This window comes from Mya arenaria, chromosome 7, assembly GCF_026914265.1.
Source record: "Mya arenaria isolate MELC-2E11 chromosome 7, ASM2691426v1".
NCBI classification, from domain to species: Eukaryota; Metazoa; Mollusca; class Bivalvia; order Myida; family Myidae; genus Mya; species Mya arenaria.
Genome location: NC_069128.1, coordinates 55,015,396 through 55,042,702, shown reverse-complemented (window position 1 = coordinate 55,042,702; position 27,307 = coordinate 55,015,396). Strand labels below are relative to the sequence as shown.

General features: G+C 33.5%; 1 protein-coding gene across 4 annotated transcripts; it reads left to right on the top strand.

Moving 5' to 3' along the window:
• Positions 1 to 17: 17 nt before the first annotated feature.
• LOC128241648 (kinesin-like protein KIF9) lies at positions 18 to 27,307 on the top strand. Of its 4 annotated transcripts, XM_052958665.1 has the most exons (24): positions 18 to 122; positions 1,050 to 1,243; positions 1,687 to 1,852; positions 2,665 to 2,818; positions 3,075 to 3,261; positions 4,535 to 4,618; positions 5,183 to 5,275; positions 5,676 to 5,764; positions 6,828 to 6,951; positions 7,355 to 7,432; positions 8,123 to 8,191; positions 11,138 to 11,242; positions 12,037 to 12,092; positions 12,658 to 12,748; positions 14,252 to 14,326; positions 16,032 to 16,061; positions 18,249 to 18,418; positions 18,711 to 18,875; positions 19,411 to 19,496; positions 20,213 to 20,335; positions 20,825 to 21,004; positions 23,605 to 23,723; positions 24,344 to 24,448; positions 24,752 to 27,307. In XM_052958665.1, the coding sequence occupies exons 2-24, from the start codon at positions 1,079 to 1,081 to the stop codon at positions 24,863 to 24,865; spliced, it is 2,628 nt and encodes an 875-aa protein (XP_052814625.1). In that variant the 5' UTR covers positions 18 to 122; positions 1,050 to 1,078; the 3' UTR covers positions 24,866 to 27,307. The 4 variants fall into 4 exon arrangements, with proteins under 4 accessions (XP_052814625.1, XP_052814627.1, XP_052814626.1 ...); XM_052958667.1 differs by lacking the exon at positions 14,252 to 14,326; XM_052958666.1 differs by lacking the exon at positions 16,032 to 16,061.

The following is a 27,307-nucleotide window of genomic DNA, read 5'->3' as shown; positions in this document are numbered from 1 at the left end:
GGGACCAAGGCAGTTTGCGCATGCGCATTTATCCTAACAACGTGAAAACAAAATCGGATATCGTTTTGTGGTCATTAAAAATTTATGCATTTAAACTATCTCCTGAGGATAAATCTAACAAGGTAATTACTACTTTATAACACATAAAGAGCATTTATCACATGCATATGTTTAACTGGGACTTTGCTCAAGAAGAAGCATATTTGTAAATCACAGTAGAAAGGCAAGATTTATTTAAATAAAAAAATCTGTGATTTGAGTATGATACAGTTATTTGTTTATACTTGTGAAATTTTATTCATTTATAACATGTTTTCTCGGAATAATGTCTTAGTGATATTGTCAAAGGAGTTGTCAAATGGTCTGTGTCAGTTACGCTAATAGTTATTAATCGGTGAAGTGTCAGCCATATATGGCACTTCCAACAGCCTCGCTTTTTAGCAAGCTTTTACGGCAAAGTGGTTGTGGTGTCAACTGCTGGTGAAAAGGTACGGTGGTTCAGGCATACACTTTTTCTTTCACTTTATCAAAGATCAAGAATTGCTAAAGTCCCAGCCTCTGCCCATTTTTTGCCTCTGTTAAAGAAGGTATATTAATTGTCTCTTGACAGTCTGCGAAAAAACAAAAACTTGACATTCTGTGAAAAAACAAAAATTTGAGTGGAGATGCAGTGTTCTCAATAAGAACTGGCTGCCAGCCAAAATGGTCGGTTCAAATGGCAATTGGGCCGGTTCAAATTTGGAAAACTAAATGAATTTTGAGTAGAATAAGTAGAAGCTGGTCGGTTACTTTACTATTTGAGACGGTTCAACCAAAACTTATTGAAAACCCTGAGATGTCATTCTATGGCATTTAGTATGTACACACAATAAGAAGTCATTAAAATATTTGAATGAATCAATTTTCGTTTGATCTCACCATTGGTATCAATTTACGAGTTTCTTTATATAAATTCATTTTAAAAGAGTTTATGTTGGTGTAACAAAAATTAAACATATATTCATTTTAAGTATTTTTGAGTTCAATTAATCAAATTCCATCCTTTTCAGGCAAGTACTGGAAACTTTCACTGGGCATAATGTATAGCCCTTCTAAGTACAGCCGTGTAAGCTCAAACTTGAGCGTCGGTAGTCAAGCAAGCCGGCAACCAGCTTCAAAGGGAAAACGTGTCCAGGTTTGGACAAGGATTCGACCGACATCACAGTTTGCTCAGGACAACCTTGAACTGCTTCCAGATGGCAAGGTGTGTATTACTTAAAAAAAAAATCTATACATTTTATAGTTTGCTTTTTTTAAATGCCTTTGGTGTTATTTTAACTATTTTGCTTGACTTTGAAATGAACTTGCCTAGTGTGCGATTCAAATTTATTTACTAAGCAATGATAATCACAATGTTTCCTTTTAAGCTCATTTTCTGACATTGGAAGAAAAAGGTTGGGGTATAATACTGTATTGTCATATATAGCCCTGGCATCACTGTTAGTATCGTCAGACTATTTTTAACTTTGGCAGTAGCTTTAAAAGTGTTCAAGAGATTAAAAAAAACTTTTACAGCTAGGCTTTATTAAGTCTTGAGTAATACCCCTTTTTTGGTTTGATAAATACCAGATGAGCATTGGCATTTACTCCCCTGCACTCTTGTTTAAGATTTTCACACACATGTGTTTGAACATTTTCTTCTTGCAGAGTGTTAATGTTCACGTGATGAAAGATGGTCGAAAGGGGGTGGTAAACAATCAGATTGCTGACTGGTCTTTCCGTTTGGATGGAATTTTCCACAATTCAAATCAGGACCAGGTGTTTGAAACAGTTGCCGCAAACATTGTCACATCAGCGCTGGATGGCTATAATGGTAATTTTTTTAATGATGCACTCTTACTCTCAAATAAGATATACCACAGTTAATAAAATTGGTTTTATATATAAAAAGGATAACTAAATGTCAAAAACAATAGTTCTTATGAAAGATACCGAGTTTAATCTAAAAGAAAGGTACAGAAAACATGTTATTTCTACCTTATGAGACGATAGTTGATTGCACAAAATCTTTTAGCACTCACCAATCATTTAATATTTTTGCGTTTTCAACTATTAAATGTATGGTTACTATCTTGTTATCAATAATTAATAGTTTCTATAAAAGCATTATTTAGTAAGTAGTTGAAGGTTTATCAATAAAAATATATATTTGTTGTACATGTGTATGTATTGACTTTGAATAAGAGTGTCACTCTAAGGCATAAGACACATGGATATGTCATTTCGATGCCTGATGCCCCTATGTAGTTTTTGATATGATGATCTGGTAGGGAAAGAAAATCTAAAAAAAAAAGAATAGTTAAACAAACAAGATTTCTTTTTGCCTTTGAAGAAGAAGAAACAACATACCAATAATTGACATCCTTTTTATAAAGCTGAGCTTGTCACAATCTTCAAGCCTGCAGTGTTTGAAATCAAGACTAGCACCTTACCCCTGCAATCATAAAGTGCTCTTTGCATTAGCTCAAATAACCATACATAAGTGTTTTAAACCCAGTTTGTTCATCCAAAACTTTTCTTTTGATGACAAATTGTTTTGAAAAGTTCAGACTTGTTATCTATCTTCAAGTATTGATGACTGTATGAAATTTATGTTATGTTACATTTACATTTCTTATTTTCCAGGCACAATGATGTGCTATGGACAGACAGGGGCAGGTAAAACTTTCACGATGTGTGGAGCAACCGAGAACTACGCGCACAGGGGGCTTATCCCACGCTCCATCTCACAGCTTTTCAAGGAAATTGAGGACCGACCTGAGTTTGCTATCACTGCCAGGTAAAACAATACTTCCATTTCATTTTTTACAAGTGTGATTTTCATGACTTAAATTATATATATATATATCGTGTCATTGGACTTTGAACCCATACACCAAATAAGGAAACACTGAGGAAACACTGTTTTCAACATTGCTACCAGTATATACATGAGAACAAGAATTTACATATCTGATTTTTTTGTATATAAATACCCCAATGACTGCCAAAAACATCACACAAAAATCCAAATAAAATATTTCCATTTATTACAGAGTATCATACCTTGAGATCTACAATGAGACGATGTTTGACCTTCTGGGCACACTGCCGGAGTCGTGGAACCAGTTAGCGGAGGGTCAGCCCATGACAATCTCCGAGAACGAGGATGGTGTTTACGTGAAAGGACTCTCTTGTCACCTCGTACATAATGAGGAAGAGGCTCTCAACTTGCTGTTTGAGGTTTGTGGAGAGAGATAGTTTGAACTATTTTGCTTTGATCTAATGTGACATTTGAAGCAAAGTTGATTAAAACAACACAAAAACATTTAATAAACTATGTTTTTTTGTTTTTTTGCTCGCTTCTCCAATTTCTTTCAGCAAAAATCCCTAGAACAAACACTTAATTGGTGTGGCCATATATTTTTGAATTATTGGCTATTATTATATATTGAAAGCATCTCACATTGCCAAGATCAATGGCAACTTGTTAGACCTGGATGTTTTTCTAATAAGTTAGTTTAAACTCCTTTTTTTTACAATGATTGGGAAACAAGTAAACAATTACAACATTATATTAATCACTCTTGTTGGCACAATGTTACACTTAAGTGTGGTCTTGTGTTGGCGAAACGGAAGTACCTGGAGGAAACCAACTTGTTCGGCTTGGTGACCACAAACCAATAGTAATAACTACATGTAATTAGTGAGCAGTCATCATACTAAGTCAACATACTAAGATAGAAAACAAGACATTGAATAAATGTATGCCCTAATATACTCACTAATACATGTCTACTACAGAATATATATATACAAAAAAGAAAACTTCATTTCCTGAATTCCATTGTTAAATTGTATTAAAGTGAATTTGTTGTTGTTTGAAAGATCACATTGCTATATTTATTTATTATTTTCATTTTGATTTCATTGAAAGCCATTTTCTAGTTAAGAATATTTAGGCAAAAATGCACAAACAAATCACATCAGGTTTTTAATGAAAAGTAAATGGTTTATTGATTCCTTTGACGTCACAGATCAATACCTTTTATTTGGATTCTTTGTTTTTTTTTAAATGGATTCTTAAGTAAAGCTTTACCCTTTAAAACTTGAATATGAATTATGAATATGTGTTTAAAAGCCTTGTAATACAAAAAGAGTAAACAAATATATATCATGCTTACAGACTTACATTGTGCATCTGCCAGGCATTTCTTTGACAAGTTAACATCACAGTACTTGCAAACATGCAATAAGAAGATTTTTTTCGCATACATTATGCTTTTCCTTGATTCTTTTTGTTCTACCGTATATATCCCTACAGACACACATGCCCTTATTGACACGCATATTTTGTTGTTGTTATTTTCTGTATTTTCCCTCATTATTTATTCACATGTATGCTGTTCATAGGTCATATTTCAAACTGTGGTTACAAATTATTTAACACTTTCTGGTCATTTCACGCTTTGTAGTATTATTTCACACTTTAAGTTCATTTGACACTCATTTTCAGGGAGAGACAAACAGAGCCATTGCGTCCCACACACTGAACGCCCGATCCTCTAGATCACACTGTATCTTCACTGTATACATTGAGGTAAGCTTTATTTACTGTTCTGTTGGGCTTTTTTTAAGGAAAAAAGTTCAAGTGTCATAGGCTTTAGGCTTGAAGGTGTTGACGGTGTGGTTGTGCAAAACGGTTAAATATTGGCCAATTGTTACCTAAACACTGTTCAACATATTTCCATGAAACTTAATAACACAGTCATGTTACCAGTGACAATTTTTAAATTCCATGGCTTTGGCTATAATATGAGCTAAGTTTATAATGTTCTTTTGATTGGCAACAATAAATGGATGAGGTTGGCACCCGCCTGTGATGCTTTTGTTTTGTATGTCTTTTCAAATGAAATGGTGGTGGTGGTGGTGGTTGTGGTGGTGGTGGTGGTGGTGGTGGTGGTGGTGGTGATGATGATGATGATGATGATGATGATGATGATGATGATGATGATGATGATGATGATGATGATTGTGGTGGTGGTGGTGGTGATGATGATGATGATGATGATGATGATGATGATGATGATGATGATGATGATGATGATGATGATGATGATGATGATGATGATAACCATACTAAGGTATTGTTTCACTGTTTCAGACTCGATCAAGAGTACAGTCCAATGCCCGATACACAGTGTCCAAGTTGAACTTTGTGGATTTAGCAGGGAGTGAACGACTTGGAAAAACTAAGGTAATAGATGGTCACAAAATATTTGGTTTATGATATGAAAAGTTTTCTGTACCAAATAGGAACATGAATAAAATATATCACAGCTTGATGTTTTGCCTGTTCTGTGCTGTTTCCACGATAAGATGTGAATGTGTATAAAATTGCGGATATACTTAAATTTCCAACTTCAGGACATAAACAAGAGACACAGTGCTACAAGACAACAAACATAACACAACTATCAAAATATTGTCATTTGTAAACATTTGTTTTTACAGTCGAAAGTATTCCCTCAGGTTGAACAGATGCACTGAAACCACAAAGGATCGATATCGAATGCAATTCTATGTTAGTAATACTTGTCTGTCTGTTCTCTTGTAAGACCTATTATAATAATATAATTGTAATATCTGTATTACAGTCGGAGGGTAAGACACAGCAGGAAGCGATGTACATCAACAAATCGCTAACATTTCTGGAACAGGTGATAGTGGCTCTTGCAGACCGCAGGTATATGTTCTCACAAAAAATCGGGTGGGGTCCATGGAGTGGCAAAGGGGGCAGGGCTGTTGGGGGGAGGGCGAGGACATATCCCCCTTTAATAGATGTCGGGTAAACATTGGGAATAAGAATTGGGAAATCATAAACACAGTACAGGAATTTGCTGTCGTTGTTTTTTATTCATATCAAGAAAAATCAAAATTAAAGATTTTGGGTACGATGAAATATGTTTTGCATTAACACTGTTTAAACATAAAGATTATTGGATATAACAAGATTTGCCCTTAACTTCGTTTTAAAATACACAAAAATGTATCCACTATGTAAAAATTAAATGCTATTTAGTTTGACAACCTTTCTATAGCTGATAATGTCCTGATCTTAAGCAAAATTTAACGTATTATTAAGTTTTTACAGCATTTTAACTTATTTAACCATCAAGATCAACAACCCATTTTCTCTTCATCTTTCTTTTTCTCACACATCTTTCTCCACTACTTCTACTTTAATGTATTACTCCAGTGCATTGTACAAAACAGTCTGTCCATACACTATTGCTTGGTGTATTTAATGTGAAGTTTGGATTGGGAGAGGGCTGTTACTGATTTGGTAAAACAAGTGGACCAATCTCCTTGCATGTTTGATTTTATTGATGGTTTGATTTATTCTCTTAAACTGATCTTGGTTAAACAAGTGGACCTGAATCCCCTTGCATGTTTGATTTTATTGATGGTTTGATTTATTCTCTTGAACTGATCTTGGTTAAACAAGTGGACCTGAATCCCCTTGCATGTTTGATTTTATTGATGGTTTGATTTATTCTCTTAAACTTTGCATAGATATTCTTATTATAATATTTGTTTTCTATGTACCAAGAAAATAGTAGAAAAGTTATTATATGTATACCAGTCCATTTTAAAATGAACTATAACAGAATTACATAGCAAGAAAGACATACAGTATAAACTATTTATAAAGGCCCCAGGCAACCGGTCAAAAGTCATCCCTTCTGGGACAATTTTCATGTTCAAACAGCTGTGAAATAACTGTATAATTTCTCTACTGTTTTTAGACGAGAGCACATCCCGTTCCGTCAGTCAAAGCTGACCCACTGCCTGAAAGACTCTATTGGGGGCCGTAGCAACACCCTGCTCGTCGCTAACATCTGGGGCGAGGCCAACCAGTTAGAAGAAACTGTGAGTTATCTCCCTTTGTTTGAAAAAACTCTCTTGTTGGATGTTAAATTGGGACTTTTGAGAGTTGTCTACCTTTTTTGACAATGATAAACATGTCCATCATGCAGAGAAAATACATGGTTAGTAGTGCTCATTATCTCCACTAGTTTATGAGAGTGGTCTAATAAGTTCCCAGTTTTTAATTGTTCAATTATTTTCTACAAAAAATGTCTTTTTTTATATGATTGTCAATGAAAGCTAATTAATGTGGCTTTTGATCTTTATGGCATTACACAAAACTATAGCAAGTGTTTGACTTTCAGGTTGCTAAATTACCGGGTTCCTGTTCAATAAAGTTATAATTGTTTTAAATATTTAGTATGTAGTGACTGCTGTATTCTCATCCTATACTTTGAACTTTAAGGTTTCCACACTGCGGTTTGCCACGCGGATGATGTGTGTGGCCAGCGAGCCGACAATGAACGAGATATACGACCCGGCAGTAAGAGTTTCTACACATAGTGGCCTCATTTTATCAACGATCATATTGTACAATAAATTTTCCATATCCTTTATTCTTGTTTGTAATGAGGTTCATTTTGAAACTTAAGGGTCTGCTGGAAAAGTACTCCTGGCTTGTTTAGATTTAAAAGATATTTTTTCCTTCATTTCTCACATTCTCTTTGTATCCAATTGTCAATTTGAATTATGTGATCATACGACCTTTTCTCGTACGCTCCTTAATGAGACGACACCAGTGGTCTTATTTTTTATAAGATGAAATATGTATTAAAAAAACTATCTACTTAAAAAACAAATCTATCCACCTTTTGTAGCTTTTTTAAAACCAGTGTGAAAGTGAACTATTCTTGTCCAAACAAGGCTCTTTATCAAAAACAGTGTTGAGCTTTGACAGGATCATGCCAAAATATAAAAAATAATTCCTGCAAAATATGATTTATCTCCTTTTCAAGTTACATCAGTTGACAATAAGCAACATTTTAAATATTGTGAAAATTAAAGTACATTTATAAATACTGTTGTATTTTTAAATCTTAATGGCTTAAAAATTAATTTAGTTAGTGTTATGGAGAAAGAACGTTGTTATTTAAGCCTACAATACCAAACCATGTATATCTATTGAACAATCGCATACCAGTAATTTAATTGAATATTTTTGTTCCTTTCCAAGGTGCTTGTGAAGAAACTCACAAAGGAGATCAACCACTTGAAGAATGAACTAGCCATGCACGATACCCTGGTGAGTCCAGCTTCTATTTAAAGTCATAAACAAGACTAAAAGAATATATATATATTATATTTCAAGACACAGTTTTATCCAAATTATAGGTTTATTGCAACTTTTGTTCATTTATCATGTAGCTTCATAGTGCATGTAGCTCAGAAGCTTGTTGTCAAAAAATATGTAGGAAAAGAATATAAAAATGCATTTGTTTATACATTCCATATTGTCTATAACAAGCACATTCTCCGTATACTTAGTCTATTCATAATGTATTACACGATTGAATACACTGGTCAAATAAACTGCAGACACCTCTAACTCATGAATATTTAATGAGGTGAAATCTGGATGTTTGATTGGACGCTAAACGCACACCTCCGGCAATACATACATAGCTGAAAATTTTATAGTTGAATATGAATATTATGAATATTCATGGTTTGCTAGCCTATTTTCCGTTGAACATTATACTGTAGGTTTCCACTAAGCAATAACAGCTACTAGTATTATTATTACTATGTTTTCCACCTGTAATACAGATGTCAATCGTGATGAGTTGAATTTATACATTCATTCTGTTCACATATACAAACATCCTCATTCCCTAATCAACAAGCTATTTATCTGAATTGATACCTTCGTAAATAATTTACCATACCATTCATGATTGTTAGCAATATTGATCTTCGATTCCATTGTTGCCAGATTTATATCTCTGGTATTGACTGTTGATTCCTGTTTCTTAACAATACCATATAACAAAATGGTCCACCAGAATGGTAGCATTTATACCAGAGAGCATTGTCAGATCTCTTTCTAGAAAACTACTTTACGTCAGACAATGTAAGAAATCAAGAAAGTTGACTATGTTATTTTTTTGATAAAGCAACAGTTACTATTTATAAGAGCTCTTCGATTGATTACAAGAGAAAGTGAACAATAAAGCAGATCATTTCCTGATCACCAATATAGTTGTATTGACTGCTGCCTTGTTGCGGAGGTTACCCTGAAGTCTGTCTGGTGTTTTCTGTTGGTTAATGAAGATATATATGTCTCCATCTTGAATGAAGGATGGTCTAAAAAAATTGCCTTATGACAGTTGTCCTTAAGTTTTCAGAAATGTCTTGAGTTATGCGTTCAATAAGAGTCCATTACATTTGTTGTTATAAAATGATTTAGTGAAACGCCTGAAAATGAAAAAAATGTTAAGAAACTCATGAAAATTATGGAACTTAAATGAAAGTTCTAAGTATGTAGGTAAACCATAACTTTATTAATGAATGAATCTTGTGACCTAAAAGTGCTTGATTGGAGGGAAACATACAGAATTGTGAGAATTATTTGGAATTATGTCAGTAAAAAGTGTCTTTGTGGAATTGCTTTGGAAATACTCAAGTGTTGTCATTAATCTTCACATGCAATGGGTGGAATTAAAAAACAAACAAACATGTAAATAATACATCAAAGATCAATGGAAGTAATAGGCTATTATTAAAATACTTGGTCAGAGAAATGTCCCCTCTCACACTGAGCTTTGACCACAGTTGTTTGATTTTTGCGAATTAAATGTTGTTATTGACACTAATTGTTTTGTTACCATGATTGTTCATTATTTTATCCACAAAATATTCATAAATAAAAGAAGTGAAGATTATACGTATCTTTCATGGCCGAGAGTGTAAGATAGGTTCATCCCGAACCGAGCGTATGGTGTTCTGCGGAAACGAGGTTTACTGAGTTTCCGCAAAACACCCTGCTCGAGGGTTGGGATGAACCTATCTTACATGAGCGGCTATCAGGTAGATGCGTTTTCTCCCACCTCAGTTAAACAAAATTAAGTAAAAATGTATTTTTTGCTGGAACTCTTTTGTGCTTAGAGGAAATAATTGCGTATGAATATGCGTGGTTGTCATGGATATGCGCGCAGTGATTCAGATTATGTTAATAGTTAAATCGGTCTTTAAATAGTTTTAAGGAGAGTGAAGCATTATTTCTTGAAAGGTGCGTGAAAACTTTTTATGGTGACATTTAAAGTGAGAAATAATTAATTAGTATTCTAAATATTGCCACAAGACAAGGTTTACATAATGCTACAGACGACAGTCTTCAACAAGGGAGGTAATTACAATGCGGTGACCATTAAAAAAAAGAGTTCCATATTGCATTTTATCTTTGCTCGTGGGCAAGATAAGATTTTCTAGCATGGTTAAATTATTGGATACACTTATCTAAGGTGGAAGAAAAGCAAATCCATGACTGGTAGATATCATATTGTTTAAACACTGAATTTGGCATAAAAAACTTTCAATTAAAGCTACCAGTATCAGGTACAATTATTTTTCTATTGCATAATTAATGACAATTTTGTGGATGGAATTACGAGCATTGATTTCCAGCATGGTCGCACCATATTTATTATCAATAATAACATTTAAATTCCAAAAATAAAGCAACTGTGGCTTTAACTGTTGTTCACAGTGTATTATAACATTTTCCATTTTTTCTGTTGTTGACTTGTTTAGAATAAGGCATTAAATGTGTGAGAAGCGTTAGGACTTTCTCTAAAAGTGACCATCAATTCTACCTTCCCTTAACAACAATTGTCCATTCATAGACAAGTTAGGGTATAGAAAAGTAAGAAGTCAAGTATAAAGATCTAGCTCGAGTCTATCTGTCACTGTGTCTGACAAAAATGGAAAATGAAGAAATTTTTTCTTTGGATGAATGTGGAATTTTATACAATTCTCATAAGGTATATGTAAATAAAGGAAATAAATATTAAATTATATATTATGTTATATTTATTAATTATAATACCATAAAGCATTCAGACCAAAAGCATCCTTTAGTAAGAGTCTTAAATATTCCAAATTTGTTCAATATAATGTAGGCTGAAGGTAATTAAAGTATATTTAACCAAATGTTTATTATATCATTTTCGATTTTTTGTTCTATTTTCAGACCAACAGAAGTCAAATTGCATATGACCCATTGTCAGAGCAACAGAAGTATGAGATACGACAGCAGGTCCGCAGATATGTCTCCGGCCAACTCGATGAAATAGACGTGAGTTATTTTATGTATAAAGCACTGAACAACTTCTCTAAGCAAGGGGATGGAATTCATGTTGGTTTTAGATATTCTGTGGTTAATAATTATTTGAGAATAAAAGTAGAATAGGCGTTCAAGTCACCTTTTCAGTATTTGAGACTCAGACTCTTATAAGTGATGTTCTAATATGGTAAGACAAAATTTCTACAATCTAATATATTTTTATTTTGACAGAATCTGTATAAATAATTATCATTAATTAATAAATATTATTGCTCTGCAAATAGGAATTTTGAACTTTGCAGTCTCGAATGTAAAACTCTGACTAAAGATGTTTATGTGAATCAGTGGTGTGTTTTATTTATCATTGGCTGGCAAGGAGGATGGTTTCAGTTTAAGCTTAACAGTAAAATGTTATATAACTAATTATGAAAACACGTTTCTTCCTTAATGCTTCAGTCTCACAATTTGATCATTTTAACAGCTTTTTTGTCTATGAATAAATCATTTTTTTAAGGTAAGTTGTCAAAACGGTTAATTTGTGAGAGTGCAGCTTTAAAAAATATTTTGCAATATTATTGAGTGCATCTTTGTAGAGATGGAAGAATGCCAATGTATACAATGAAGTTTATTTGTAAGATTTCTAAAGTTTGCTTCCGAAATTTTGGCAAATAATTCAATTGCCATTTATCAACATTAAATTGTTTTTAATTATTATAAAATTTGGTGTTATGAATTATTCATAAACATATTATAAAGCTGGATATTATTTCATACTTTAAAATGTAATGAATCATATTTTGTTTCAGATAATTAATCTTCGACAAATACAGGGATCATTTGAAGCATTTAGAGATATTTATCAGTAAGTATAATTAAGTTTTTACAGCGGCTCTTTTTAAAATTAGAGAATTGAATTTATATTCCTGGCCCCAATTTCTCTTAACTTCTTAAGGTCAGGCTAGGCTTAAGTAGCTTTTTTCAATAAGCCAATATACATACTTAAATTTGATTTTGGTAAATGTTTATTGGTTTATTGTTATTATCATAAAGCTATTTACAGTCTAAATATTCTAAAAAAAAAAGGAAACAACACAAATTACAGAAAAACAAAAAGGTTTAGCATAATTCTTTTATACATGATAGACTTAAGAAGTATCGAGAAATTGCAGCCAGCAGCCTAAGTCAAGATTTTGCATGGCAGTGTATATACTTTTTGGTAGCCTAGATCTTCTTGTTCTTATTCTTTTTCAAGATGGCGTCAAAGATGGCCGCGACTTGATTCAAATTAAGAATATTTGCACATTTTTTGACATGATGTTTGACATTCAGTCGTAAGTGACATAATGGTTTTGAGGCCATGCAAGGTTTGGCCAAAAAAAATGTCTAGTGGTCACAAAAGATGTGTATTAACACTGTTATTATTACAGACAAATGGAGAAGGATATCGAAGACAGACTGAGGCAGAAATATGCACTGATTGACCGGACTGACCCTTCAGCCATCCAGGCAGCACAGCAGGTACTGATCGTTATACTGGCCTGTTTTTCTGAACGTTAGACTTAGTTAGTTTAATTTACACTTATTTAATTTAGCTCCATTGTGATGTCATCTATAAGCTTAGGTGATTCACACTTAAGTCAATTTTCTGAGTAGACACCAGGGGCTGCGGTATTCATAAAACAACTAAGTCATTTTTTAACTTACCGTATTATATCATGTATAGGACGCTAGCATAGATAGGACGCAGGCAAAAAAATAGTTGGAAAAACGGGTAAAACCCCTTAATATATAAGATAGGACGAAGCGGAAAAATGTCAAAAGTCAATTTACTAAAATTTTTGTAGTCACAAAAATTATAACTTAGTATGTTTTACATGAAAATATGTATTTTGAATCAAAACAATGAAAAAAAGAGTATATTTAATATGATGAAGCAATTATATCATATAATAACAGAAATACTTAACCTAAGAAAATTACTTAAGTTAGAAAACGACTTAAGGCATTTTAAGAATACCGGCCCAGGCTTTGTTTTCATGATCATACTTAGTCATTTGTCAAATGAGATTAAAACAAGATTTAAATATTGTTCTCTTTGAGGCAAATCTTAAGAATTTCATGATATTTAGGGCATGTACTTGCTCAAAGCCATGCGTTCTAAAACGGTTGAGAGGTGGACACGTACATCACAACACTTATAATAATTCTTGCCTTATTTTTTAAGATGTAAGGTTATTGGCTACTTTATCTTTAGACCCATCTTTTTTTAAAACTCAAAATCTCAATGATTTTAATTTTGTTTAGTACAGTATTAAAACTTTTCTACATTTCATAGGAGTTTTTATCTATTAACTGCTTTAAATATAATTGTACTTATTTTGTTTGCTAAGTATGACTGTGGCTTATGTTGTTCCTGTTTTAGGGTCTGTTTCACTATTGGCTACTGATAATCAATGTACTGATAAGCCATACACTGGCAGGCCTCAATATATGGCTTGGTTTGACATAAAGTAAAGGTTTTTAATTGTAACTGCCATAAGCTTGAATCTGTATAAATGTCACAAATGACAACACAGACTTTTTTGTTTCCTGCATTCTGTGATCATTTAAATACGGTCTAAAAGTTAATTCACACAAATATATTGCAAAATTATTGCAGAAATGTGACTTAAAAAATAAAGGTGTTAAGATAATTCCTAATTACGACAAAGATCAACAGATCTTTATTGAAGCATGAATACCCCTGGGCTGTTAAGTGTGGATTAGGTCTTTATTTCAGTTTTTCTTTTATATATAACATTTATTTGAAAACAATATTTTTCTTTTAATTGGTTTTAATCTATGACTGCAATTTATATTGAAAATTGAATGTTTCTTTAGTTTCCCACATAAAGTTTTAGATATTTGAATGTTTGTTACGACAACTGAGAAAAACTCGAGAACTTCTTTCAGTAATAGTCAGCTTCTCTTAGCCAATAGAAATAGATATTAAATCTTGTACTTTCTGGATGATGTTTACAGCGTAGAGGAAGCCATCGTATGTCTGAATTGTCGAGCGCGAGTGAACACAGCTGGTCTCACACTGACCAAGAACAAGTAGTGACCAGTAGTGTCCAGTAGTTACCATATATATATACATGTAGTCATCACTCACCTTGGAGTTTTGCTTTGAGCTTTTGGACAAAACTTAAGTTCTGTATTTTTGAAAATGTACGAATGTTTTTAATTTTACTAAATGTACATTTGTTTGTATTTCAAAATTATGGCCTTAGAGTATTATTTTAGGCTGAGGTAAAATGACTTCATCAAAAATAGCTATAAAAAAGCATCGAAATTGCTTCGGGTTCAATTCAGTTTGGGCATTAAATATTATACCAAATGTAAATAAAATATAACTAAACAGCAGACAAACTGAACTATAAGTTTTGTTGCAGAATAATTGTCATGTGTTGTAAACTTGATGTTGTGTCAAGAACAGTGGTCGAAATAATCACAAGCCCTGCAAGCTCTCCTCTGGTAAAATGCTTTGTGGGCTTGCTCAAATGGGATTTATATACCCAGGGCTTGTTGAAAACATTTGATGAAAAGGCCCTAATGAGAAGTTTTTGCTTGTTCACTCAAAAGTCTAATTTCGATCACTGAATTTATTATAATTATGTAAAAAGGAATGTTTGCTTTCACCAAAGATATAAATTAATGAGAATCTCAGTTTGCAAAAATCTCAGCATTGCTTACACAGGGACATCTGATATATATGCTTTTGACGCTTTCAGCAGCAATTTTTTCAATGTATGCTGACTTACAAATGAGAAACTATACATTGGTTTACTTATTAAAACAGAATAGTGTTGTCAAAACAAGCATTTTTAATCCCACAAGCCTGCAAGCTCTGCACTGGTAAAATGCTTTCTTGGTTTTCTCAAATTTTGAATTTTATAAAGTAGATTTTGTTGAAAATATTTGATGCCAAACGCTTAAGTGCAAGAATTCTGGCCTTTCATTGAAAAGTTTAAATGCCATGACTGAGTAAAGAACACAAAAGCAATGCTGATCAAGTTACTCTGGGATTCTATAATTAAAAGATGTCTTATATTACAGAACATGCATGGTACCCAAGACGCTTTGTTGTTGATCACCGTTGAAGTTGCCTGTCACCATTTGTTTATATTTTGTTGTTTTTAATATGATGAATTCTTGTTAATTATGATACCCTGGTGTTATCCAGAGAGGCAGACGAATTCTTTGGCCATAACTTAAAAAAACGCTCAAGACTAAAAACTGACATTATATAGCAAGACTCATAACTTTTTTGTTTTGATTTTTTTTTTTTTAATTGAGTTGTATGCAAAAACTTGGATTCTTTTTGAGATTTAGGAATGTGTTTAGAATATTTTGATGATCCAAATTGTCTCAATTATCTTTTGAACTGTTACTTTTGGTCAGACCTGTATAGTTGTGTCTCAATTATCTTTTGAACTGTTACTTTTGGTCAGACCTGTATAGTTGTGTCTCAATTATCTTTTGAACTGTTACTTTTGGTCAGACCTGTATAGTTGTGTCTCAATTATTTTTTGAACTGTTACTTTTGGTCAGCCCTGTATAGTTGTGTCCCAATTATCTTTTGAACTGTTACTTTTGGTCAGCCCTGTATAGTTGTGTCACAATTATCTTTTGAACTGTTACTTTTGGTCATCCCTGTATAGTTGTGTCCCAATTATCTTTTGAACTGTTACTTTTGGTCAGCCCTGTATAGTCACTAAATATGGAGAGCAATACTTATTTAAACTTTCTGTTTTCTTAGAAGGTTACCAGAAAACAGCGTGATTCAAGAGTATGTATGAGATAAATAAAGACATGTATCTCAAAATATACATGATATTGTAGATGCACTCTTGTATGCTTATAGAAGAGTAGAATTCAATTTTGAAGGTTGGAAATTCTAGGAAAACGAATAAATTGCATGGAGTTTAAAGATAGATGCGAGAGTTTCCTGCACAGTACTTTCTTTGTAGTTGTCATATAAATTCTTTTAACGTTTAGTTACATACAACCAAAGTTCAATGGTGTCAAAATTATATCTGGTTGGATGTTTCCTAAATTGTCATCTTGCGTCAGTAGACTGTTCACTCCCATGTCACCTGAACATCCCAATATACTGAAATTTTGTTTGGGAGCAGATGTGTAACATTACTATTGATGATAGATGACTAATATTTGTTTTATTATATGCTTTTCGATGGTTTATAGAAATTTATCTGTGAAATAAAATTCATATTTCACTGTTTCGAATAGTGTAAATATGAATTTGATATTTTCATTGTTTTGAAATTTTTAGCCTGTTCTGCTATCCAAAACAAATATCAGCTCGCACAGGGCTAGGATACAATTCTAATGATCGACATCATTTCCGAAATGAAATGCATTTATATGTATTTTTAAACCAATTTAAGGCATATAATAAACAGAAAAATTGTTGTTTTCAGTTTAAGATTGCAATACATTTCACCTGGTGAACACCTAAAATAAATTTTCACCACTCTTGAAATATAGCTTTTGGTGCTCACTCGGTGAAATATATCATGATATTACACTGAAACAAACAATTATCCTCTATATCTGTTTCACATATCTAACATAAGTCACTGTGTTACATGAATGACCTCTGTTTTTGCCTGTCTGTTTAGAACTATGATAATAAGAGACATTTTGTTCTAAGTTGGCTTGATAAACCACATTAATGACACAATTTGTTAGCTCAGTGGCCTTATTTAATCTCATTCTTATCCTCCTCCTTAGACAGGTCTCAGTGATTCCATTCAGATCATTGGCCAGTTATTTTTACTGTCCAATCAAAACAATTAGATTATCATAAATCTTAAAATAAAGTGATATTTAAGGTTGTTTTTGAAAATACAGTCCAAGTAGAGCTTTTAAACTGACACTGTATTTGAGTTATTCAATCCTATTTTTTCCAAAGAAACTTGGCAAGGTAGATACAAATTACTCTGGCTTAAAGTTTGTGGAGTTATGCACCCTGATTTACTTAAAAAAATACTTGTGCTCTGCGATGTGTTTGCAGCGCTCTTATATAATAGTAATTTGCTTTCCTGGTTTTTGACAAGAAGAATTTTGACAGATTATTTAAGATATGTTGCAGATTTTTTTTTGTATAACTTTCCTGGCATTAAGTTGTTTGGCAGGCAAGTTTTATCATAAAGTTGAATTATTGTTATGAATTGTATTAGAACTGTTAAATGCAAAACTGTACTAAATTTCTGAGCATGTGCTTGAAGAAAATACAGTTTTGCATTTAGCCCTTAACTTTGTTTTAGAATTACTAACACCATTATATACAATGTATGTATTCCTTCACAGCATGCCTCACCAGAAACTGAAATTTGCTTTGCAGTTTGAATGTTTAGCCTTTTACGCGGTCCTGTCTTGCACTGTTTATGGTAGTTTAAATAGAAGTGTATTCTAGTTCATTGTTTTCATCGAGTTAAAATGTTAGTACCGGTACCTAATTTCACATGAATAAGAATTTACGAAAGATGTGTGTAATAATAAACATCCGAACTCACTGGCCGAATTTCTGGAACTTTATCATCTTAAGTCTCTTTAAACAAGATTAAGCTAAGACCACTTTGTGTGATATATTCTCATTTTGAAGACTTTAGAGAATATTTTTCATTTTGTAAAACCAGACTTAAGTAAGAAGTTTGGCTAAATAAAGTAAGATACATGTACTAAAGATTGTTATACTTAAGATCTTTCAAGAAATTCGGGTCAGAGGTTGAAATCTTAAACCATAAGTTGTCTTTCAGTAGCATACTGTTAAAAACTGGTTAATATGATAATGCAATGTCTGTAGATTATTATATTGAGTTTATTATCTTTAGGTTTTAATAAGGCTTAGTTAGTGAATTATCGTATTATAACTTTGGATGTAAACCTATAAACCTAGCTGAATCATAATTGGCCCTTACTGTATAAATACATCTCATCTCACCCGTTCCAGGCTGGTATCCCGATATCAGACGACGGGATGCTGGTGGGAGATCCTGATGGCCAGAGCTTCGGTGTGGGCGTGGCACCGAGGTCCGCAAAGGCAGAACCATCTGCGGTTGTACAGTTAAAGAAGAAGGAAGATGAGAGGAAACGGAAAGAGAAGGGACGGGGAACCAGGAGGTAACTACCTTTAGTGTTATTATAGTGACAGGGAGCCAGTGGTCATTGAATTATGTTTAGCTTGAAAATGAAAGAGGTCTTGTATAGAAAATATAAGTATTGAACCCATTTTATTGTATTTATTTCATATTATTAATTTATTTGCGATGTCATGTAAAAAAAACAATGTTCACTAGTAATTTAAGGATTTATATTTATTGCTCAAATCCGACAATAAACAAATAATTGGTTTGACTTGACTTGACTTGATAACTGTAGATTGAAAGATTAAATCCATTTGTGTCCTTTCCAGCCCTGTCACAGGGCGTGCAAGCCCTGCAGCCAGTGGGGGTAAGGGTGAGAGGGATGTTAGGAGCCCACACACGCCCCAAGAACGAGAACGAACCCTCGAGGAGGACAGGACTACACCTACCAGCTCCGCTGGGGGATCACGCACCGAGAGACAAGTCAGGCCCAGGTAAGAGATAGCTGGGCTTAGTTTAGTAATCAGCCCCATAACTTAGTAAGTGTATACCAATTGTAGTTTAGTTTGATTTAGAAGTAAGTTTTTGACTGATAATCTTGCTTGAGTCTGTTTCCTTGGTAGAAAAATGGTTAAAGTTTTGAATGGCTTTTTAAAAGTTTCCTTTTGTTGGGCTCAAACCTAGAACCTTATTTGGGAGAGGCAGGCACCTGTAACACTAAATTAAATGATTGTATTAGTAAGATACATCACTGAATAGCTACCCAAGTTATTGAAATAGTACATGAGGCTCAGTTGTATTATATTAATCATGGGGGTTGTAGGACAAAGTTATTGTTTTGAACCATGTTTACAAGGACAGTGTTAAATATAACAAGCAGGCATATAAGTGAATAGCATTTCAATTTATCTGCATGGTACTTCTGGCATACCTAAGCTCCACCTATTGTTATCATTCTGATATGGCATTTAAACTAAAGCCAAAACAAGAAGAAAAAAAACTCCAGCATTGTACAATTTGTTGTTTCAGCACCCCACCGAACAGAGCGAAGGCATTTGAGGAGTTTAAACAAGAGAAAGGCAGTGAGATCAACAGGATTCTAGTGGAAAATAAAGGTGAGCAGTTGAATTTGTATGGAAACCATTCAATATAATATTGTGAAATAAGGTCTTCAGCCCATACGCATAACAGAATCTAAGACTTGGGATTTGTAGCATGAGGTGTAAAATATGTGTGACCTAAAATTTCTCAATAAATGTGTTTCATGTGTTTCAAACTGAGAAAACTTTTCATTTTCTTTACCATTTTAAATGAAACAAAGGGCATTTTATTTCTGAAGTTTGATTGGGTGATAAGTTTCCTCAAACACTTTGACAAACCTGTTTCCAAGATAATATTTTGACAGTGCTCCATCAGGCGGCAATTTTGTAAAACGTTTGTCAAAGTGTTTAAAGAAACTAAACTTTCAATCAAACTCTGGTGAAAGACCAAAGTGGAGCTCTGAAGGCGGTGTAGACTGTGGTATTTTTCGTTTAAATAATGAAGAAATGGTAAACTTCTCTATGTTTTTGTCTTCTTTCGAAGCAAAATATTGCCTTGCAATGAAACATTTTTGATGTCATTTATCACATGGTACACACACACTGATCATGTTTAAGTTAGTAATATTTTGAAAAAAACTTATGCTTGTAACTTATGCTTATAACGATAATTTTTTTTAACAGAATCAGAATTTGATTGATGACTTTCAACAGTTGGTAACTTTAACTAGTTCATATTGGGACTGGTAAAAATTTATGTTGACTGTATTGGTCATGTTTTAAAACTACAGAAATTCTCGCTGGTAAAAAGAAGAAGTACACAGACATGGCTCGGGCCATCAACAATACCAAGGTGGACATAGACACCACACGCTCCAACCTAGACAGGCTGAAGGATGAGAGGGAAAACGCAGGTATGGATGCAAAAACAGTTATTTAAATTATGTGCAAGACCTTAATTCATCAAGAGTGAATGAATTTGATCACAATGATTGTAGGTGACTTAACTGTTTTTTAACATGTTGACAGGGACATTGTTCAATAACATGTATGCGGTTAATGTGAAAGACAACTTTTTCTATTGACATATTTAAACATGCTTATATATATTACATTGTGTTCTAATCTCCCATGCGGAGGATATATTGAAATAAATGAATGAACTGCCTTATTAAAACAAGATAAAAAATGTCTGTTATGTTGAAAATGTGTTAATCTTTGTATCCCAAACTGGGAGGAGCCCTGGTTCTCTGGCAAGACCATCTTGACTTTGTTTCTTATATATTTGTCCTTGTTGGATCTATACATAAGGAAGAAAAGTAAAAAAACAACAACATGACTTTGCTCTCTTTTTATATATATATATTCAACATCATACCTTATTCATTTTTTTGCTCCCTCAGGGCCAACCTACAATGAGGATGGTGATGTTGTCATATCAGAGGACGAATTCCTACAGATTAAGAGGCTGAAGGACCTCAAGCTGGCATACAGAAACGACTTTGAGGAGCTGAAAAACCTGAAGGCAGAAGTCCAGTACTGCCAGAGGCTTGTTGATCAGTGTAGACAGAGACTTATTCAGGGTAAGTGGAGATTATGATTGTTGATCAGTGTAGACAGAGGCTTATTCAGGGTGAGTGGAGATTATAATTGTTGATCAGTGTAGAAAGAGGCTTATTCAGGGTAAGTGGAGATTATGATTGTTGATCAGTGTAGACAGAGGCTTATTCAGGGTGAGTGGAGATTATAATTGTTGATCAGTGTAGAAAGAGGCTTATTCAGGGTAAGTGGAGATTATGATTGTTGATCAGTGTAGACAGAGGCTTATTCAGGGTAAGTGGAGATTATGATTGTTGATCAGTGTAGACAGAGGCTTATTCAGGGTGAGTGGAGATAATGATTGTTGATCAGTGTAGACAGAGGCTTATTCAGGGTAAGTGGAGATAATGATTGTTGATCAGTGTAGACAGAGGCTTATTCAGGGTAAGTGGAGATAATGATTGTTGATCAGTGTAGAAAGAGGCTTATTCAGGGTAAGTGGAGATTATGATTGTTGATCAGTGTAGACAGAGGCTTATTCAGGGTGAGTGGAGATTATGATTGTTGATCAGTGTAGACAGAGGCTTATTCAGGGTGAGTGGAGATAATGATTGTTGATCAGTGTAGACAGAGGCTTATTCAGGATGAGTGGAGATTATGATTGTTGATCAGTGTAGACAGAGGCTTATTCAGGGTAAGTGGAGATTATGATTGTTGATCAGTGTAGACAGAGGCTTATTCAGGGTGAGTGGAGATAATGATTGTTGATCAGTGTAGACAGAGGCTTATTCAGGGTGAGTGGAGATAATGATTGTTGATCAGTGTAGAAAGAGGCTTATTCAGGGTAAGTGGAGATTATGATTGTTGATCAGTGTAGACAGAGGCTTATTCAGGGTGAGTGGAGATTATAATTGTTGATCAGTGTAGACAGAGGCATATTCAGGGTGAGTGGAGATTATGATTATGATCAGTGTAGACAGAGGCTTATTCAGGGTAAGTGGAGATTATGATTGTTGATCAGTGTAGACAGAGGCTTATTCAGAGTGAGTGGAGATAATGATTGTTGATCAGTGTAGACAGAGGCTTATTCAGGGTAAGGGGAGATTATGATTGTTGATCAGTGTAGACAGAGGCTTATTCAGGGTGAGTGGAGATTATAATTGTTCATCAGTGTAGACAGAGGCTTATTCAGGGTGAGTGGAGATAATGATTGTTGATCAGTGTAGACAGAGGCTTATTCAGGGTGAGTGGAGATAATGATTGTTGATCACTGTAGAAAGAGGCGTATTCAGGGTAAGTGGAGATTATGATTGTTGATCAGTGTAGACAGAGGCTTATTCAGGGTGAGTGGAGATTATAATTGTTGATCAGTGTAGATAGAGGCTTATTCAGGGTGAGTGGAGATTATAATTGTTGATCAGTGTAGACAGAGGCTTATTCAGGGTGAGTGGAGATTATGATTATGATCAGTGTAGACAGAGGCTTATTCAGGGTAAGTGGAGATTATGATTGTTGATCAGTGTAGACAGAGGCTTATTCAGAGTGAGTGGAGATAATGATTGTTGATCAGTGTAGACAGAGGCTTATTCAGGGTAAGTGGAGATTATGATTGTTGATCAGTGTAGACAGAGGCTTATTCAGGGTGAGTGGAGATTATAATTGTTGATCAGTGTAGACAGAGGCTTATTCAGGGTGAGTGGAGATTATGATTGTTGATCAGTGCAGACAAAGGCTCATTCAATTAACTTTTGTTCAATAACTTCTTTAAAAAAAGTTAATGTGTTTAAAATAATTTCCAAAAAAAATAATAAAAAAAATAAAAGAATACTTAACTTAAACTATTTAGATACAAAACATATATATCACAGTGTGTGCCGGTCAACATGACCTGCTTATAATGATTTGATCATAATTGGTAAAAATATATTTAACAACTCCAAAACTGTTTATATTTATTTACAAATGATCATATAATATCCTGTTAAAGTTTTATAATATCCTGTTAAAATTTTAAAGGAATTGGACATCAATGGTTTGCTAAACTACATTTGTCTAAGCTATTTTGGGACATCCTCATATGTTCTTGTTCAAAAGGATGTAAAAACAGTACGACAATAAATAAAAAAACATTCACACATACACAAATCATAAGCAATCCTTGTATTGCAATAGACATTTATTATAAAAACACAAACATTCATCATTTCAAAGCAAATAATGTATTGGTTTCTTGTATAATTGTAGCAAATTTTATTGGTCTGCAAATTTGTTTTATACCAAGATTTTAAAAAACGTGATAAAGTGCTTCGACAATTAAGAATGGAGTACAATTTTAGATAAGTTTTGCTTATAAAAATGATCTCTTTTAATGGTTTTGAAGCAAAGAGAACTTAATATATCATTGTGTGTGGTGGACCTTAAAGTGCATTTTGTAAGACGGCAAGGCATCCACAACCTGATTTATGAAGTCTAAAATTTAATACATATGCACTTTAGCGCGAGTGTGTTAATTCAAAAGTGTAGACAAAAACACTCTTTAACATGGAACAAGTTTAATTTGTGAATGAAATTACTTTATTTAGTAATTATGGTGATAACATTTGTCATGATCTTCATCCATTACTTTCATCTTTATCTTTTACAGAGTTTGACAATTGGTATGCTGAGAGTTTCCTGAACCAGGCAGAAGAACCCCAGACCAGTGTGGCCGCTGGACACGGTGTCAGGCCAGGCATATTCATACCCTTCAACCCTAATGCAATGGTAATCAAGGTCTTAGAGGGTATATTTACAATATTTTCATTGACATAGACACATAAGTTTACCTTTCGGCGCTAAGTATAAGGGCTGGCATCTTAATACCTTCAAACATAATGGTATTACATAGGGTGTATTGAAATTACAGCAACTATATATTAGAGACTCATCTGTTAACCTTAAGCCAGTGGGGTTGCTGGACATGGCATCAGGTCCAGCTTCTTCAGACCCTTCAACCTAATGCATACGTTAAGGGTGAGGGTGTGGTAAAAATGCACTGAATGTCATACACACATGGATTTGCTTTATACTTACAATTTAAGAGCTAAGGTTCTTGCCCTTCTTAAACCTGCTTGTACTGACCTCTAAACAGAAAAAATATCCTTGACCTTTTAACCTTGATAATGAGTAGTAGAAGTTTGAACACCTGCAGTTATCATAGAAACTGTCTTATTTTCACAATTTTCTCAGAATCACAGCTAACATTTTGATCCATTTACTTTTGCCCAGTGAACTTGACAATGACAGTGGTGTAGGTTTTCTGCTTGTTGTGCAATATTAATTGATTAACTCTGAATCTCGAAAAGTCAACTGTTGACCGCTTACATGTACCTTGACCTTTTCAGATTGAGGATGAGCAGGAGAGGTTTGACCGGCTGCAGATGGAGCTGCTGATGAATGACCCTGACTCTACAGCTTTCTACAATGCCCAGATGAGAACACAGCGCAGGGTGAGTTGAGCTTAATCTCCAGTGAATAGCTTTGTGGTTTTAGTTACCATGACGCCCATTTGGGTTGCATTTCCCCAATCACCTCTGTTGAGAGACTTCTATACGACTTCACCTCTTTTATCTTATTAATGGTTATATGAATAAGAAAATCTTGAATTATATGATTGCATTCAGGCGTGTAGCTAGCTGTACGCAAATACGCAGTTGTGTAATGAAATTTTGACAGGTTAAAGTTGTTGTCAGCATATGAGAAAGACTAGATTTTCAACATTTATTTATAAAGAAAAAATATATTTTTTCCAGAAAACGTATGAGGATGCAATGTCCCAACCACAGCCGTCATACCGTCGAGCCCCTGGGACCCCTACCATGTCAATACGAAATAAACCCCCGTCCATGCTCCAGATGTCACACTGAGCATGACTCAGCAGAAAAAATAAGACACTGTGGATATATACTGTATATGAAGTGTATTTATTGAACTCATATAAAAATAAAATGTTTGTAGATAAAATGTGCACTTGTCGTGTATCGAATGAACTTAATGTGGGAATTAAATGTTGTTTACTGAAATATTTTGTGTGATACCTAATTCAGACTACGACTGCCTTGTTGATAAATAACTTTGTTCAACTAAAAGTTAATTGAATGCAAGTTGATGTCCATTTGTTTGTCAAGGGTTATCATGTGACTTGTATGTCTCTCCATTAGTTTAGCTGTGATGAATATTTATATTGGGGGTTGTTCCGTGTCGTGTTAATTAAATAGAGAACTTAAACATTGTCGATGATCCTGTTGCTGTCACATCTGAATGGACTAGATATGGTCATAAACATTGTGTTTTTATTAAAAACACCATCTGCTGTAATGACATGGACTTGTTTAGCTAGCTATTCCATTTGTTTTACAGTAATTAAATGTCTATTTAGAAGGACAGAAATGAAATATCTATTGTTTAGTTTTTTGTTCTTGTAAAAAACTGAGATCATTAATAAGACAATTTATTACTATTATCTTTGTGGTTGATATTTAAAAACATATGGGCTCGGTGGGTAAAAATTATTTGCGTCTTATTTGAACATGTTGTGCCGGCAATTCCAAGCTTATTGTAACATGATAGAGGCTATTACACATAATTGGCTGTCTAAAAAAAAGTTCATAAAAATTATTTGTTTGCTTTTCCCCCGACTTGTGACAAAGAAATGGTCACATGAAAAAAAATGATAGCTTCATTTTATTTTTTTGGAATTAAGGTATTAAAACATTTAGAATTGTGGGAAGCGGAATTCCAACCAAATATTTAATAATTATGTTTGTAAAGATTGTATAAACAAAAAAGGAGCCAAACTATTTTATGATTTTATGATTTTTTAAATTTCTAATAGTTTGCTATGAATCCCTGTGAACAAGAAGAGCCTAAGTCTTGTTTTTTTACATAAATACATGTTCTATCAAAACATTTCATCCATTGATGGTCAAAAGGACTTGTCAGCCTTCATATTTCATATGTTAATGGGCCTTTTGGCCATCAACAGAGGAGTTAAGCTTTTGTTGCACCACTTCTGTTTGTTCGGAATGAAAATTGAAACCCAACTTGTTGTGCTTTACTAAACATAAACTCATAGCTATGGCAGTATCATTTATAGATGGTGGTTTGATATAATTATATAGAATGTTTTAACCATCTCAGACTGATGCTGCCACCTATGGTAAGCTGAAACTACCACCTGTGGTATGAAAAGTCAGTATTTGTTTCTTGTTGTATGAAATATGCATGATGGGTTTTGCCACAGACCTCTGGTTTACAGGTCTGTTGTTTGTTGAATCCAATAATTTATTTGTTGCCTCGATTTACCATTTAAAAATTGCTTGCTCTTGATAGTCAAATGTGTTAAACAAATAGGTCATGTTTTTAAAATGGTGATAATTGAGTTTGACAGGTTTGAAAATGTATTTTTTCAATCTGAATGAATATTTGTGTATGTATGTTATTAGATATTTGTTTGTCTATATATGTGATAAAATATGGCTGTGATATGTTGAGTTCTATGTGTTTACTGTGTTTTATTGCTTGTATGTACAAATACTGGCTATATACTGTCATAAGGTTCAAGAGTTAGTACTCACAGTGATCATTATCTAAAACCTCCTATTTGAGGGTTTTGTATATTGTATAAATTACATTTCAAATCCTTACATTTCTAATTAAAGGGACCTTCTCACAATAATTACATTTCTTATTACAGGGACCTTCTCAAAATGATTACATTTCTTACTATAGGGACCTTCAGTTTTATGAACGAAAACAAAATACCAACTGGCAGAAACTCATTTGAACACGATTTTGTAAATCAAGCCTAAATTGTTCAAGTTTAAATAGCGTTAATATCAATTTTTCAGCAAAATAGAGCATTTTTTTTCTCAAGTTTCAATAATTTTAATAATAAAGCTCTAAAATGATCATATTTTAGCATTGTAACAAGGCTTGATTGCATTTTTCACATCCCATACACAATTATTTTTTAATGTCTGAATATGAAATGTAAATGTGTCCCTTTAAGATTGTGTAATTGAATGTTCAGCCTTTGTTATATGATACACACTCTATTAAGGTTTGCAAGTGGTGATTACACTTCTTTGTATGCTTTCAAAGATGCCAACCTTCTAAAACAAAAGTGTAGTTAGCCTTTAAAATGTAACTGCTGTTTTAAAATGTTTGTTATATTTGCTATGCTGTACATCTTGTGTTTTTCTGCAGGTTGTAATGAGTATTTTTACCTGTACAAGAATGTATAAAGTTGTTTTGTCTCACGCTCTCTGGTATTATATTATACAAATTTTATAAATTTAAGAAGGTTA

Excerpts from the sequence above, each read along its gene's own strand:
- LOC128241648 (XM_052958665.1), top strand. The coding sequence starts at position 1,079 with ATGTATAGCCCTTCTAAGTACAGCCGTGTAAGCTCAAACTTGAGCGTC. Across the intron at positions 1,244-1,686 it reads AACTGCTTCCAGATGGCAAG|AGTGTTAATGTTCACGTGAT; the intron begins GTGTGTATTACT and ends TTCTTCTTGCAG. Across the intron at positions 16,062-18,248 it reads GAAAACAGCGTGATTCAAGA|GCTGGTATCCCGATATCAGA; the intron begins GTATGTATGAGA and ends CACCCGTTCCAG.